Genomic DNA, 17,506 nt, shown 5'->3' with positions numbered 1-17,506 from the left:
ACAGCCCCTGCACGAGAGAATAATTGATTGTCGAGCCATCGATTTCAAACAATTCAGCACCATCGCCACGGACAGCGCCGGGTAACGTCGCACGTAAGAAGGTATATCTTAAGCAGCTTCCTAAGGTATGGTTCGGGGAACACACTTAGGAACATAAACACCTTTGGCAAGATATATCTTTCTAGCTCTCTTAGCGCGCTAAGAGTGAGCGTTATCGGGAAACCGGGCCTTGGATGGTGCTGCCCGGGCTATGAATCGTCCAAATTTTTCATCTGAGAAAAGGATGGACATCAAATTTACAGATGATCTTGGTAGTTCGGAGGGGGCAGTTGATCATGGCGGACCAAAGCGAGAATTTTTTCGTCTATGCTTTCAAGAGCTTAAAGACATCAGTGGAATGTTTGAAGGACCAACTGATGCAAAAGTTCTTGCATGCAATTCAGAAGGTGAATTACTTTAGAACTTTATTGTAGTATCTATTTTTTATGACTATTAAGCATACTCAATTTTTCTACAGTTTCTTTTGTCAGTGTTATGTTTTTATTTCTTCACATTTGTAGCTTTGAAAAATAATGGATACTACCTTGCTGGCCAGTTAATGGCAATGTCCATTGTACATGGGGGACAGACGCCTCACTTCCTCTCTGAGATACTGGTAGATGCTCTCATTAATGGCCCAGAAAAGACTGAAGTCAGCATTGATGACATTCCAGATTTGCACACACAGTCAGTCTTGAGAGAAGTATGACTATATTTAAATACACATTTAATGTCTTTTTCATCCAGTTTTTTTATCAGTCTGATTTATGCAAAGTTATGAAAATGATTTTACAATTACACGTTTCTAATGATTTCAGGGTCATGTTGTGTATACATGCTTTAAATATGTTTGTTTTAGATCAAGGAGTCAGTGTCAGAGGACCAACTAATGGAGGCAGTGCGTAAAGCAGATCACTTGCTTAGCCTGTCAGGGTGTCGGAGGACAATAACTAGCTCAAACAAAGCCGACGTGACTAAGGATTTGGCACATTGGTACATCCTGCAGAGAACAAGAGCACCATTTGAAAGGTAAAAAAATAACATTAATATTGTAATTATTATTTGGTATGTGTTTTGGGTAACAAATATACAATAGGTTTTCATTTGTTAACATTAGTATTAGTTAACATGAACTAAGAATAAACAATACTTCTACAGCATTTATTAATCTTACTTCATGTTAATTTCTACATTTACTACAACATTATTTAGATCAAAAGTTGTATCTGTTAACATTACTTAATGCACTGTGAACTAACATGAATATGAATATTTTTAACTGACATTAACATAGGTTAAAAAATGCTGTAAAACATGTTGCTCATTGTTAGTTCATGCATTCATTAATATTAATAAATAAAACCTTATTGTAAAGTGTTGGCATATTCTGATTTACTCTCGCACACAATAGTAGTGTCTGCAGTAAGGCAGTCTTGTTTTTGATGTCATGTGCATAGTTTAATGTTTTTTAGGGGGACATATATGTAATTTGATTTAAAATGTATTACTGACACTCAGGTTTCGAGAAGGTCTTAGAAGTCTTGGGGTTCTTGAAGCTCTGTTACAACATCCTGAACAGATGAAGACATTTTTCCTGAAACCTACAAAACAATTGTCAGCAGAAGACCTTGAGGTTCTTTTCAGGTGTCAGCTGTCTGAAATTGGAAGCAACAGATATGAAAAAGAATGGAAGACTCTGGGTTTCTGGAGAGATTACCTTCAAGATGCTGAATGTAAGAAATGCCACCCATGCACCCGCCTTAAATTCCTTGTTTGCTTTTATAAAAATGTGTGTATTATTATTTTCTTTGTCATTTCAAAACAAAATGTAAAGCTCTAATGTGGGTGGGGTTGTTGATGTGTAAAATCCCTTCAGCCTCCATAAAAAGAAACAAATCTTTGAAGTATCCTGACAGGACCCGGTTTACCTCTGCCCATAGTCTCTCTATCCTCTGATTGTGCACGCTTGGTCCAACCAGAAAACTGCCACGGTTAAGTCCTCTGTGTTCTATCATGAAACGCGCAATGTCTATATTTTCTGAGCCTGCATCACCTCTTACTCTACTTGGTAATCCAAACCTATCCACAGCATCTCTGAAAAGTTCCAAGGCAGTTGAAGATCTGTTGTTATTGCAACATCTCAAGTACGTGATGCATCTGCTGTAGCCGTCAACACAGCCATGATAAACAAGGCCCCAGTTTGCAAGTTTGTGATTGGTGTCCACGTGCCTGTGTAAGACAAAAATGTATCAGTTTTAGTAATAAACTCAATTAAGCCATATTAATAAAATTATCAGCCTATGATTCACTTATTTCTTAATTATTGTCATGTAGTGTTGGGTAAGTTACTTTAAAAAGTAATTAGCAGCTACGAATTACATCTTCAACAGTTTGATTATATTAATATACTAATGTCTCTCTCTAAAAAGTATAGCATAACATACATTTCCATAAATTATTTTTGAACTGGCCAAAGTATTTAATGTAAGACTTTCATGGAAAAAGTAATAAAATTACAGTAATGAATTGCTCCATAATAAGTTACACCCAACACTGTTGTCATGCACACTGGACATAAGGTGTAGGATTTACCATAGGTCGTTGGGTGAGCTGACATGATATGCTCTTCTTCGGATTGCTCTTCGTCCCCTTAGCACCCTGCCTACTGGATCAATAGATCTTAGTCTTTCCCGTACTCTCCATCTCTGAACTCTAAGTCCTCTACCTCTCAAGCTGCCTCGAACATATGTCTCCCCAGAATAAGGTGTAGACGACAATATGCTGATGACATGCTGATCAAGCTCCACATCTGAGATTGAAGTAAATCCCCCATAGTCGTCCAGCCTTAGTTCTCTTCTGCGATTAAATAAAGTCCGGACACTGACACACAACATTTGTGAAATGGTGGTCCAACTGAAACCAAGATCCCGCAAATTTTCCAGCTGACTCCTTGAAATATGGTACCTATGAAAATTAAGACAATGATATTTGTAAATACGTACATGATACATTATTAAAAATAAGTTCCAAAAGGGTTTTTTTTGCAGTGATGCCGTAGAAGAACCAATTTTTGTTCTCCAAACAACCGTTCAGTAAACAATTTAATTAAAGAACCATTCTTTTTCTTTGTATGAAGAACATTTTTATAATCTAAAAAAATATATAATTTTTATATCAATGATTACATTGTTACTAGTAAAAATGCAAATTCCTGATATCAATAATTAAATTGGCACTAGTTGAAATGTCATTTCTTGATATCAACAATTGAATTGCTACTAGTAAAACTGTTCATTCATGATATCAGAAACTAACATTGTCATTATCAACATAATCAAATTATTGACATCAAAAATTAACATTGTTATAGTAGCAATGTAATTGTTGATATCAAGAATAGATATTTGCACTAGTAACAAAGTAATTCATGATATCAAAGATTATGATTTTTACAAGTAATAATTGTATTTCTGATATGTGAAATTGGGATTTCAGCCTATGGTGACATTTCACAAGTAAACATACAATTACAGATATCAAGAATTATAGTTTAGGCTAGTGGAAATGTAATTATTTTTATTAAAATTACTTTAAATAGTGAAAATTGAAATGCTGATATGAAGATTTAACATTGTTGCAAGTGGAAATGTAATTCCTGATATCAAGAACTGAATTGTTCATATCAGTAGGCTTAATTAATATCCTGAGCCTCTGTATATTGCCATAAGCCTCATCCCTTACGAAACTTGACCATGGTTTGACAACAAATAAAACCAAAAGAGCATGGTTATTGTATTTAAAACACGGCAACCACAAATTAACCATGGATTTGCTACAATTTTTTTATTTTTTATTAAACATACTCTTATAGCTAATCTACTGCGGTTTGCCATTTGATAAAACTTCGGATAATATAATTAATAACAACATAAAATCACATCAGTGTAATGTGAATAATAAAGAAATAGTGGTGGCCACTATCATAATGGGCTGGGTTTCCCGAAACCTTCTTAACGCTACGTCGTTCTTAAGTAGCTGTACCTTATCGATAATACGTGTTTCCCGAAACGTTCTTAGTTAAGTAGTCATACGTTCGGAAGGTTGGTCTGGACCGCTCTTAGCTTTACCTTATCACTGTTGCAGGTCTATATGAATATAATTCTGAAGTTTTAATACACCCAGACAGTGTTCAATTAGGCTAATTCAAGTATTTTCATGCAAATAATATTGTCATTACACTGATTGTTGTTAGATTTTTAATTAGGCCTATATTATTATTCAATATTATTTATTTAATTAAAGAGCGCTTTTAAAGGCCAGTGAAAGAGTTAAGTCCCATTCGGACGCTAATATTGTTTCTCATGGGCTCGTACAGTATTTTAAACATTTACAGGGGTAAGTCGGTGATTTTAGTGCCATCCAAATACATAATATCAGTGTTTTTTCTCACCCAACCCGCGTAAAAAAATCCCTGGCCAAATTAGTACTTGTTTTTTGACAAACAGGTCGTGTGGTAGTTTAATTGCCGTCTGAATCCACATCTCTGAGTTTACAAGAAGAGATTCAAAATCCACTGTTTAAATCCTTTTTGATCACTGCCGAGCACCGTAGGCTATGTTAGATGTAAACTTGTATTACTGAAATGCTGGTAAGTATTTCCAAGAACAATATTTCATCGCAGCTCCACATCAGTGAACAAAAATGGGAAAGAGAAGAAAGCACGTACAAATTTGAAATGGTTATTATGGCAGCAATATATGATACAATTTAAAAATATGTAGGCTAGGCTATTATAATTTGGATTATTTTGTATAATATCCCATGAGTCCTAAAAAATGCAATTTCAACTATTTCTGAAGTGCTTCTTTTATAAACACCGCTTTCTCACATAAACAGCCCCTGCACGAGAGAATAATTGATTCTCGAGCCATCGATATCAACCAATTCAGCACCATCACCCGGACAGCACCGGGTAACGAATGACTTACAGAAGGTATTCTTAATAATCCGAGTCAGGCCAGGCAGAGAAACGATCAGGAAACGGTGAAACAGTCCAAGGTCAGCAAAACAAGACTCAAACACGGGTAAATAACGCTCAGAAATGTAGTAACAGTAAATCAAGACTTCGCTCTGAGTGAATGTGAAAACCAGGTATTTATGGTGTAAGTGAAACAAGATGATAAGACACAGGTGAATGAGATGATGAGTGCTGATGAGTCCGGGCGGTGAGTTATGGGAAATGTAGTTTATGAGGAAGTGATCCTAGTCTATTGTGGAGCGCCCTCTGGTGGCTCCCGAGGGCACTCCAGCTGGTTATCGTTACACATATAGAGAAGCAAGAAGAAGACAGACAGAAAAGAAAAAAGCACACAATTTCATTAGCATCTTTTTCAGCTGGAATCTTTTCTTTTTATCCAGATCTAGAGCTCACTGCTTTTTGCAACAACACTGATACATTTCTCCATCCATCATCTACATACATTTCTCAAGACAACTATTTTATATCAACAACTTTATCAAACGTTGCGAAAGTAATTTATTTCTTGTAAAGAGTTCATGATTTCCATCCCTTGTGACCCAATATCTGAAATCTCAGAAAGTGCTTCTTCATCCCTCATCTTCTGCATCACAATTTTCCTCACATTTTGAACTGTGATTGTTTTCCAGCACTATTTTCTCCACTACTAATGTCATTTTCCACATCTTCACTCCTTACATTGTTCACAACCATTTCTGTTATTTCATTATTCAAAACCACACTATCCTCAATCTGTTCATTTTGTTTGTATTTAATAATTTCAATTGAAAGGTACTTTTAATAGTAATATTAAAATGATTGTATGTCACTACAATAAAAACTAAATCAATATGATTTCCATCAATACAATTATAGCTTGATAAACACACACACACCATTCTTACTGTCTCTATGAAGAATTTAATACACTCATTTATTCTGTTATTTCTGTGGCAGAAGTTAAGATATTAAAGAAAATTAAAATAAGAGTCTCTGTATCTCACTGTTACTGATTTATCGTGCAGCTCAAAGTATTATGGGTAAAATCTCTCTACAATCTGTTCTGAAACATCAACACAGTTTCACTGATGATCCAGAATTAACCCAAAACCCAGGATAGAGCGTCTGAGTGAATGTGGTCTGGACTGTGTGGATGAGGCTCATTGTGTCAGAGACGCTGTAGAAGGACAGAGTTCCTGCACTGTGATCCACATACACTCCTATTCTTCTGCTGATGGACTTTACAGGGAGAGAAGTGCATATCGTATTGTGTATGAATATGTATCTGGAGGAATAGCAGTCCAAACTCCAGGACTGATCATTATATCCAAATCCACACTCATAACCCGATCCCTTCCTGCTGATGCTCTTATATGACACTGATATACACACATTCCCAGTCCACTCAATCTCCCAGTAACAGCGTCCACACACACTCTCTCTACACAACACCTGAGGCCACTGATCAAATCTGTCTGGATGATCAGGATACGGCTGCTCTGTGCCAGTGTTAGTAATCACTCTGTTCCTCTCAGACAGACTGAGGCGTTTATTCACTGTGTTCAGATCCAGAGTGAGCTGATGGGAATCTGATGGAGAGAAAACACATCAGAAACAGGAATTATGAATCTGTCTGATCTTTTAATGTATCTGAACTCTTCATAAATCAATGTTCAGTGTATCATCAGTGTCTCAGTACAGCTGACCAAATATCCTGTGCAAATCATCATTTACATGATCAATTATAAAACTCTTCTATCATGATTTATTTCTCCTTCTACAGGAAGAACATGAACACATTCAGTGAGTTTTTCTGCTTGTTTTCTAGTGACTGACATTGTAGGAAGTCGTTCCTGGTCTTGGGATTCATGTTGGTGAAAGTGACTGTGGGAATAAACAGACATGAACAGTGTGAAGAGAAATGACAAGATAAAATACATTCATTTCTAAGACATTTCTAATATGATGCTCTATAATATTAGATGATGGACTCATTTCTGAGAGCAGATTAATAATCTCCAGGGGCTTCATTTATAAAACACACACATCGGATTGATCCTAAATTCCATGGATTTCATCCTCCGTCATGTGTGTATAAACGCTTGTCCACGATGATGAGTCCGTATTTCTGAATCATCAAGAGATATTTGTGCCCGTTTTGATGGACTTGAATTTAATTTATTAATAACTGTGATTTAAAACTGGGATGCATTAAAGGACGTTTTCACAATCATAGGAACATTTCAGAAACTTGTTGTACGTTCAGATTTGGGATCTTTCTCCACACGTCTGTATAAACGAGGCGCAGGACTTTACCTCCGTCTGAGATCTTCTTGATCTCCTCTTTGCAGAAATCCTCCAGTTTGTCTCTCAGCTGACGGACAGATTCTCTCATGAAATCAAAAGAGGAGAGAGAACTGAAGGAAACGTCGGGTTCGTCTGTAGATTCAGGAGGTGCTGAGAGAGACTGGAAACTCTACAGAAAACAGAAATCAAAACTCATCATCTCCACACTTCAGCCAATAACCTGCACTATATCAGATCTGAGCGGCTCTTGTTGACTTGACTTCTCTTCAGTGACTCGCTTCAATCCAGCACTTTCACACAATCAGCACATTCTTCACATATTCATCATTTAATGCTACAAACTCTAGTATTTGACACTTAATAATAATATCATCTAAATATATATTAAGAGCAGATTGAATGTAATGCTTTCAGACACTTAATTATTTTTTAATTATTTTTTAAATTATAATTAAAATATTTATTTTAATTAAATGAATGTCTTAAAGTTTAAATTTACATTAAATGCAATTAGCTCATATTTAGAGAGCTTTTTGACCAACAATTCCAGAATTACTTCTATTATCTTTGAAAATACTAAATGAACTGATACACATTTATGATAAACTAATATATACTCAATGTAATTTCTATTAAAAATGTGTTGTTTCATTTTATCAACATTATCAATATTATCAACTTTGAAGATCACCTGACCCAATTTTGGTACCAATTACTGAAATTATTTTAGTAGAAATAAAAGATTTCATTAAAAGAGGATGGAAAATCTAGTTGGCTGGATATTGATACCATCAAGTTCACTGATTTCATCAAGACAGAAGAAACCAGAAGGAAAAATTAGTTAATATTTAATGGTAAATTTCCCAGGGCTTTGTAAGTGTGTCTCTTTAAACAGAAGATGATCAGATGAGAGTCTGACTGATGATTATATGATAACACAACACTGACAACATCTCAGTCAACGGCTCATTCTGCTCTCATGAAATGTTTCTCTGTCATAGCAGGATCTTGCTCAAGTCCACTATTATGGAAGTAAAATAATGGCAAATGTTTTTGAAACAAAAAAGCTTGTTGAATTGCACTACTTGAAAAAATATGCATTGCATTAACCCTGTTTGAATTTTTATGGGCTGAAATTCAACATGGTTGTATATTTAGGCTGTGAATATTTCAATTGAAAATATTTTACACACGTTTTAATTAATACAAATTTAATAATCCATATTCTCCTTTCAGATTTAACTTCCAAAATATTAATTCTGTTTAAAAATATTTGACAGGCAATTTTCGGTCCATTTTATTTCGCTTTACAAATTCGCTCCCACAAATTCAGTGTTTCAAATTCGACAGAAAATTCAACATTTGACATCCGGGAATGGCAGGAATAGCAGTAGTAGATTGCCGATTGATAATCTCCATAGCTGTTAGTCGGCCTCACCAGCAGGGGCTGCAAGCGGCTGTTGACGAAGAAAACGTACTCGGTTACTAACGTAACCTCGGTTCTCTCTAGTAGAGGGAACGAGTACTGCGTCTTAGCTAAGACGCTGCGGGAAAAGTCTCTTTTCACGAATATTGAAGCAAAAAATTATCCTTAATTTTAATATTTGTAAAACGCATTTGCAGCAGTATGCAGCCATAGGCAAGACGGCTCGTTTGCTCATTGGCTGTTCTACTAGCAAATGCATAAGCCTATCGAGCGCAGGCTGATGCAACATCAGACCAATGAGGCCACTTCCCGCCGACGCGGGCGTGGCCTAGCCCTATAAAGGTAGCTCGAAAAGGCTGACTCACTTGATTTATTTCATCGAAGAAGCGAACCAAAGTGAATCGTACGCACGGCAAGGAACGCAGTACTCGTTCCCTCTACTAGAGAGAACCGAGGTTACGTTAGTAATTGAGTACGTTCTCTTACGAGAGTTCTCTCGTACTGCGTCTTAGCTAAGACGCTGCGGGAACCCAATGTAAGACGCCGTGCGTGCAGGGATTAACAACCATAAACCTGGAGGCGAACCCAGGATTTACAGTGCACAATCACCAGAGGGACTCACAGAGAGTCCTAGAACAGGAGGAGGAACTCTCCGTTCTGATATGTGGCTGCGTCCGCAGACGCAATATATGACATCACTTAGACAAGACACCCTTGACTAAAGTGGGAATATGGGTCTTACGTAATACTGCCCGTAAGATAGTAGTAACGCACTGCGCTTGTATTCTCAGTGTTCAATTACACCGATAACAGCTTAGCCTGCAAAGCGGGAACCTCAAGGTTATAAAACCTGATAAATGTAGACCGCGAGGCCCAGCCTGCCGCCATACAAATATCCTGTAAAGATATCCCACTAGACCAGGCCCACGAAGAGGCAACGCCTTTCGTGGAGTGCGCTCTGACACCCAATGGGCACTGAAGACCTCTGGAGGTGTATGCTAACGCTATGGCGTCAACTATCCATCTGGATAGGTTTTGTTTCGAAACAGCCATTCCCTTGGAACGTCCACTGAACGAGACAAATAGTTGCTCAGTCTGTCTAAAGACAGCAGAGCGAGACACATAGGCTCTTAAAGCCCTGACAGGGCAGAGAGAGCTCAAGTCTCCTTCCTCTTCTAACACCGGCAGGGCGGACAGGGATATAACCTGAGCCCGAAACGGCGTGTTGAGGGATTTCGGCACATAGCCGTGCCTAGGTTTGAGTATGACTCTCGAGTCACTAGGCCCAAACTCCAGACACGACGGGCTCACCGAGAGCGCGTGCAGGTCCCTTATGCGCTTCACTGAAGCAAGGGCCAGCAAAAACACTGTCTTAAATGACAGATGTTTGAGACTAATCGTCTGGATGGGCTCAAAAGGGGAACCTTTCATGGTCTCCAGAACCGTAGAGAGGTCCCAAACAGGAACCGACGGGGGTCTGGGAGGGTTCAGTCTCCTAGCTCCCCTGAGGAAGCGGATGACCAAATCGTTCCTTCCTATCGACTGACCGAGCGTTGTCTCAGCGAACGCTGCGATAGCCGCCACATATACTTTGAGCGTGGATGGGGCTCTGCCCTTATCCAACAGCTCTTGAAGGAAGGAGAGAACCTCCGTTACCTCACAGTCGAGGGGTGAGCATCCCCGAGCCACACACCAACTGGAGAATACCGACCACTTTGAGGCATAGAGCCGTCGAGTCGACAGTGCTCTAGCCTGAGTGATAGTATTTAGCACTCCTACTGAGAAATCAGCGGGTAACCGTTGAGAGCCCACACGTTAAGGGCCCACAACTTTGGTTGAGGGTGCCAAATCGAGCCCCTGGCCTGCGAGAGAAGGACCCTTCTCAATGGCACCGGCCATGGGGCAGTGTCTGCTAACTGCATCAGCTCTGGAAACCAAGGTTGGTTCCTCCAGAGTGGTGCTACAAGCAGCACTGAGCATTTCGTTTCCCTCACTCGTTCTATCACCTCTGGAAGGAGGGAGACGGGGGGAAAAGCATAGAGCGGGCAGCGCGGCCACCTCTGGGACAGCGCGCTTTCGCTCTTGGAAAAGAACGCGGGGATGTGAGCGTTTTCGCTGGACGCGAAGAGGTCCACTTCCGCTCTGCCAAATCTCTCCCACAGCAGCTGGACTGTTTGTGGGTGTAGAGACCATTCGCCCGCGGGAATGTTGTTCCTGGACAGCTTGTCTGGACCCACATTCTGTATCCCAGGCACATGAGCTGCTTCAGCGAGCGCAAGTTGTGCTGAGCCCATACCAGGAGGCGTTCCGCCAACCTGTACAGATCTCGGGATCTGAGACCGCCCTGGCGATTTACGTAGGACACCACAGACATGTTGTCCGAACGGACTAAGACGTGATGGCCCTTGATATGGGGACGAAAACGTATCAGCGCGTTTTCTACTGCCAGCATTTCCAGACAGTTGATGTGTCGGAGCTTCTCCCGTTCTGACCACAGGCCATATAACGGTCTGCCCTCGAGCAGCGCTCCCCATCCCGAGGTGGAGGCGTCCGTAGACACCACTCTCACTCTCAAGGAAGTCCCCAGGCTTGCACCTGTTTGGTACCAGCCGTTCACTGTCCAAGGTTCTAGAGCTGTAACACAGCTCTGGTTGACCTTGAGGCGCAGTCGACCAGAAGTCCACGCTCTGCGTGGTACCCGCGCTTTCAGCCAGAACTGTAGGGGGCGCATGCGGAGCAGGCCCAGCTGAAGAACTGGCGATGCTGAGGCCATGAGACCTAGCATCTTCTGAAACGTCTTGAGCGGGAAGGACGCGTCGCAGCGGAGAGATCTCGCTGCGCGCTGAATGCCGAGCGCGCGCTGTGACGACAGCCGCACCGTCATAGACTGTGAGTCCAGAACTATGCCCAAAAACGAAATCGTTTGACTGGGGTTCAGTGAACTCTTCGTCCAATTGACTCTGAGACCGAGATTCTCGAGGTGATCGAGTAACATGGTCCTGTGCTCCACGAGCTCTGATCGTGAATGAGCCACAATCAGCCAGTCGTCCAAATAGTTCAGCACTCGCATGCCTCTGAGTCTGAGAGGGGCGAGCGCTGCGTCCATGCACTTCGTAAATGTGCGAGGTGCCAGGGACAGACCGAATGGCAGGACTGTGTACTGGTATGTCTGACCGTCGAAGGCGAATCTCAAGTATTGCCTGTGACACGACGCTATCTGTATTTGCTGTACAGCCCCCGTTCGCTTTGAGCATGAGATACAGGCTCTAAGCCCCTTTGCTCATCAGTTTTGAAATTTCGGCTCGGAGTAGGTGTGCTACTTCCGAATTCACCGTAGTTTCGACACGCGCCGTAAAGCGGGGAGGGCGTCGATAAAACTGTAGCGAGTAGCCTCTCTTTATAATGCTTAGCACCCATTCCGAAACCCCTGGAAGCGCTGCCCATGCATCTGCATGGATGGCTAAGGGTTGGATGCGAAGCGCACTCTGTTGGCTGAGCAACGGAGGCGCTTCGATGTGCTGTAACACAGGCGTTATGTCTGTGGCATTCGAGGCGTGGGGCGTGCTGATGACAGCGAGCAGAGCGCTCGTCCTCGACCCCGCTATGGCGCTTAGCCGAGTGAGGGAGGGCTGAGCGAGTCCCGTGGGACTCGTATCGTCTGTGAGTAAATGTGGGCTGGAAGCGCGCACCTTTACTACTTTTGGCGCGTTTTCTGTCTGAGCAGAACGAACGTGCACGGGTTTCGTTTTTACAGAAACCGTCAGACGTGCGTGACATAGTGTTCGTGTGCACTGAGGAGTGGGCACGTCTACTATGCAGTGCGCGCGATCGACTTGAGTCGATTTTATGGGCGCGAGCCCTGTGTGAAGGGCTGTGCTTGTGTGTACGGATGGGCACTGAATAGTGGGCATCAGCACTACATTTATAGCACCATCGGCCGTGGCCGGGTGTAGCCGTGAAACGGCTTTTGTGTGCAGGCAAACAGGCACGGGTTGTACCACGTGGTTGCCTGCTGCAAAATACATGTCTGCAGTCGCCTCTCAGGGAACTGGCAGAGCGATTTGTATTTGGCGGCATAAAAACTTTTTGCCATCTGAGCGGGGATCGAACACAAGTCGCCCGCACGAAAGCCTTAGAATCTACCACTGGACCACAGTGGAAGACACATTGACTTTCTGTTAACGCGAGTGTTTGTTTGCAAGCATGCGGGTAGCATGACATGCAATATCAACATTCTCAGACGCACTCGACCTCGCCGCGGTGTTTAACCGAGTGAGGGAGGGCTGGGCGAGTCCCGTAGGACATGCAATGTCTGTGAGTGAATGTGGGCTCGGAAGAGCGGGCACATTTACTGCATTGAGCGCGCTGTCTGCCTGAGCAGAGCGAGTGCGGAAAGGCCTCTTAGCAGTAGAACGGTTTTTGTGTGCAGGCGAACGAGCACGGGTTATACCACGTGCTCGTCGGCTGCAAAAATTCACATCTGCAGTCGCCTTCCAGGGGACTGACAGAGCAAATTGTATGCAACGGCATAAATTTTTCAGCCAGCGGACCCGGGAACCGAACCCGGGTCGACTGCGCGATAGGCTATGAATCTACCACTGGACCACAGGGGAAGATACATAGACTTTCAGTTATCGCGAGTATTAAACACACTTACTGCATTGAGCGCGCTGTCTGCCTGAGCAGAGCGAGTGCGGAAAGGCCTCTTAGCAGTAGAACGGTTTTTGTGTGCAGGCGAACGGGCACGGGTTATACCACGTGCTCGTCGGCTGCAAAAATTCACATCTGCAGTCGCCTTCCAGGGGACTGACAGAGCAAATTGTATGCGACGGCATAAATTTTTCAGCCGGCGGACCCGGGAACCGAACCCGGGTCGACTGCGCGATAGGCTATGAATCTACCACTGGACCACAGGGGAAGATACATAGACTTACAGTTATCGCGAGTATTAAACACACTAGCGTTCATTTGCAGGTATGCGTGTAGCACAACATGCAATACTGACATTTTCAGACGCCTGAAAAGTGCCAGAATGTGAGAAGAGAGGATAACGCCCGGTCTCAGCGGGGCAAAAGCACTCCATTCTCTTTTCGCCAGTGACGCACGGGAACCGTAGAAACGGTGTTCGGTTGCAGGCAAGCGGGTACCACGCGCTTGCTGGCTGCAAAAATGCACCTCTGCAGTCGCCCTCAGGGGAGTGACAGAGCGAAGCATTAGCGGCATAATTATATGCGGCCAGACCGGGAATCGAACCACAGTCGTCCGTGCGAAAAACCTAACACTCCACCACTGAGCCACAGGGGAATACAGGTTTTTTGGATGCGTTGAGCGTCAACATTCTTCAGCGTTTGCTAGCAGGCGTACGCTTGCTGCAAATGACATTTCCAGTCGCCGACAGGGAACTGGGAAATGTAAGAGAAAAGAGGCCAGTACACAACGAACACACTTTTCTCCTTTCGCCGGTGAATGACGCGCAGAGGCAGGGTAGTTTTTCTTGTGACGTAAAGAAAAACTAACCCAGAACCGTCCGCATTCAGGAGGAGCAGCCTCGGAGAAGGATGCCAGGTGAGTCCTCAGAGTCACCATAGACAATTGGCTCGGAGTGGGGGCAGTCGCCGCCAGCGAGCGCGAGAGCTGCGAGATCCTCTAGGAAAGGGAGGGCGTCTTGAAAAAGACGCGAGCTCTTTTACGAGTGTGTGTCGCGGGGCGAACACACACACACACACAGAGGAACAGAAAAGGATATGAGCGCCGGAAAGCGCAGCAGGTACGGCAGTGGAAGGCGGCGAAGGCCAGCGACTTCAGATGGCTCGTCCCGCTGATGTGCTTGCACTCAGACGACGCTTGCTTCTATCCGAGATCCAGCGATGTGAGAGGTTCGCTGAAGAGATGAAAAATCAAGTGAGTCAGCCTTTTCGAGCTACCTTTATAGGGCTAGGCCACGCCCGCGTCGGCGGGAAGTGGCCTCATTGGTCTGATGTTGCATCAGCCTGCGCTCGATAGGCTTATGCATTTGCTAGTAGAACAGCCAATGAGCAAACGAGCCGTCTTGCCTATGGCTGCATACTGCTGCAAATGCGTTTTACAAATATTAAAATTAAGGATAATTTTTTGCTTCAATATTCGTGAAAAGAGACTTTTCCCGCAGCGTCTTAGCTAAGACGCAGTACGAGAGAACTCTCGTAAGAGAACTACAGCAATGGGTGAGAGACTCATTCATTCATAAAAACGGATTTACAAAAATGGAGCAAGCGGTAAGTATTTGTGATGATGATCAGGGCCAGTATATATAGGAAAAGCTGATAAAGACACAAAAGCTGTGTTAACAGGTAGGATATCTGGGGGCGTGGCTATCCTCTGGAATAACAATATGATTCACAAATATCAGTGGTAAGATTGGGTGTGGATTGGGCTGTTGGTATCGAGTTTAATTGTCATGATACAAAGTTTATTATCTTGAATATATACACTCTGTATGAGTGTTATCAAAATGAAGCTGAATACTTAAATAGATTAGCATTTGTTGGCTCTTTTATTCAGGATAATGCCTCAACCTGTATTTTTGTTGTAGGAGACATGAATGCTGATATTTCTGATGCAAACTCTCTGTTTGCTAATCACTTGACGCATTTTTGCACTGACATTGGTTTAATACTGTCAAGCAAGGTCCTTTTGCCTAATAATAGTTATACTTACATCAGTGAGGCATGGCATACCACCTCGTGGTTAGATCATTGTGTATGTACAACTGATGATGCACACGCTTCTTTGGATGCTATGACGATTCATTATGATTTTGCCATTGCCGATCATATACCGTTTTCTCTGTCTTTAAATGTTAAAAACTTACCAATGTTAACTACGGTGGCTAATAGCATTAACACAGGAAGACTAGACTGGACTAAATTAACCATGAAAGATTTCCAGAAGTATCATGTTAGGACTTATGGGTTGCTGGGAAACATTGCACTGCCCAAAGACGCCATAAGATGTGGTGATATTAATTGTAAGAATCCACAACATAGTAAAGATTTATGTGTTTTATATGACTCAATTGTGGAAACACTTAAACGTACAGTATGTTATTTTTTTCGCCGCTAGGGGTCGCTAACCTCTTACAATAACAAAGGTGTAGTTTGATGATGCAACATTTGCTAAGAATTATGGATCTTGTCGTCAACGTCAAGCCGACCGATCTAATAATGTTTATGGATGACTGAATACATCGATGCTTTTATCATGACTGTGATATGAAGCAGTTCGGGATTGCTAAGAGACAGCTATCAGCTCCACACGCGACGCGAGTCCCGCGGATATAAAAGGAATATGGACATTTCATTCTACCGAACTACACGCAAGTGCTGAATTACTACTCACAGGTCAGTTTATTAGACAAATTAAACTTGTGAGGTAACGCAGCGCTGTTTCACTTGGTCTAACATTACACTATCACACTATCACATACAGATCATATATTCTAACATTTTATCATTGTTGAACTATATAACATTGATTAGTTTTATGTAAATGTGCTCACCTGTATAGCGTTCCGACGGGTCGCCCGCGGGACATTGGGTGTTTTGAAGGGTTAACTTTATGAAAGACCAAAAAAAAAAAAAAAAGCAATTTTTACAAGTCGCATATCTATGGAAAGCTGAAATTCTTGTGATTCTAACGATATACGCCATTTTATGATACAATAAACACAGCGGGTACAATCTGTGTCTTTGTCAGACCACCAACAGCCAAATAAACAAACAGGAAGTGGAAGACACTTGCCTAAAAAGCCTTCTGTTCGTCCACTGATCCATTACATTGCAACAACAATGGTTTAGTTACACTGTAAAGGCTCCATACAATCAATTCAGCGAAGTATTTAGTCCATAACACATTTATATATCAATAAACATCCACTTACTGTGAATAGTAGCATTCCAAGTTAGCCGACAGAACTCTCACAACTATGGAACATACTATGGTAAATCTTCAAATTACATGTCAATAATACAGCTATTTTGACTTCAAAATGGCCGCTGACCCCTGAACTTTTGAGTGACAGCGGATTTCAGCGAATCACGGAGTTTAAGGGGGGTATTTCCTCCAGCTTGAGCCAGTCACCGCGCATTAGGGACACGGTCCATCCTTCGCTTTGACGGACATTTGGCTACTCCAATTGGAGCAATGTTAGAAAATGACTGACTTCTCTGATAGCCAATGATCTCCTGAAGACATTGATATGCAGTTTTATTGGGAGTAATCCAAACACGGTCAGCAATGACGGTGCGCAAATGTTTATTGTGGTTCTGTGCGCCCGTGCGCAAAACTGCGTACGCTGTAGCAAATGACATATGACTTTGGAGAAAGGCTTTTTTGATGGGAAATCGTCTCTTTCGACAAGTAAGTGTTTTATTATACTATATAACATATTTGACGTGTTTTTCTGAGTATCTTGTGTTTATGTTTCACTGTTTTGAGATGGCCAATGCTAACTGGTGATGGCTAAGCTCGTCCTCAAGCGTATGTGTGCATTGAGCGCTCATGTACTGTTGTGTTGTACATTTATCAGTTTGTTTATGTCCCTGTGTGTCTTTATCCACGGGTTTGTGTTTGTCCGTGTTTGTTTGTCCGTGTTTGGTGCTTTTAGCGCTCTTGTTATTGTTATGAGGTGTGCGTGTATCGTTGTTTATGTCCCTGTGTGTCTTTATCCACGGGTTTGT

At 42.2% G+C, this 17,506-nt stretch overlaps 1 protein-coding gene across 2 annotated transcripts in view; it reads right to left on the bottom strand.

Moving 5' to 3' along the window:
- Positions 1-511: 511 nt before the first annotated feature.
- Positions 512-17,506, bottom strand: part of LOC308702783 (tripartite motif-containing protein 16-like) — a 50,636-nt gene continuing 33,641 nt past the window's right edge. The window contains exons 4-8 of one of the 2 annotated variants that reach the window (XR_014031650.1): positions 7,373-7,532; positions 6,893-6,940; positions 6,509-6,645; positions 2,632-3,003; positions 512-2,268 (exon numbers count right to left, since the gene is read on the bottom strand). Coding sequence is in view for 1 of the 2 variants with exons in the window: in XM_081385864.1 (XP_081241990.1) it covers positions 6,128-6,645; positions 6,893-6,940; positions 7,373-7,532 (726 nt within the window). In the remaining variant the exon portion in view is untranslated. Of the gene's footprint in view, positions 2,269-2,631; positions 3,004-5,175; positions 6,646-6,892; positions 6,941-7,372; positions 7,533-17,506 lie in introns of those variants that run through there. The other variant, XM_081385864.1, reaches the window with a different exon arrangement.

The sequence above is a fragment of the Scardinius erythrophthalmus genome, assembly GCF_964197995.2.
Source record: "Scardinius erythrophthalmus genome assembly, chromosome: 1".
Lineage (NCBI taxonomy): Eukaryota > Metazoa > Chordata > Actinopteri > Cypriniformes > Leuciscidae > Scardinius > Scardinius erythrophthalmus.
Note: the sequence above shows the minus strand (reverse complement) of the source record. Positions and strands in the feature narration are given on the sequence as shown.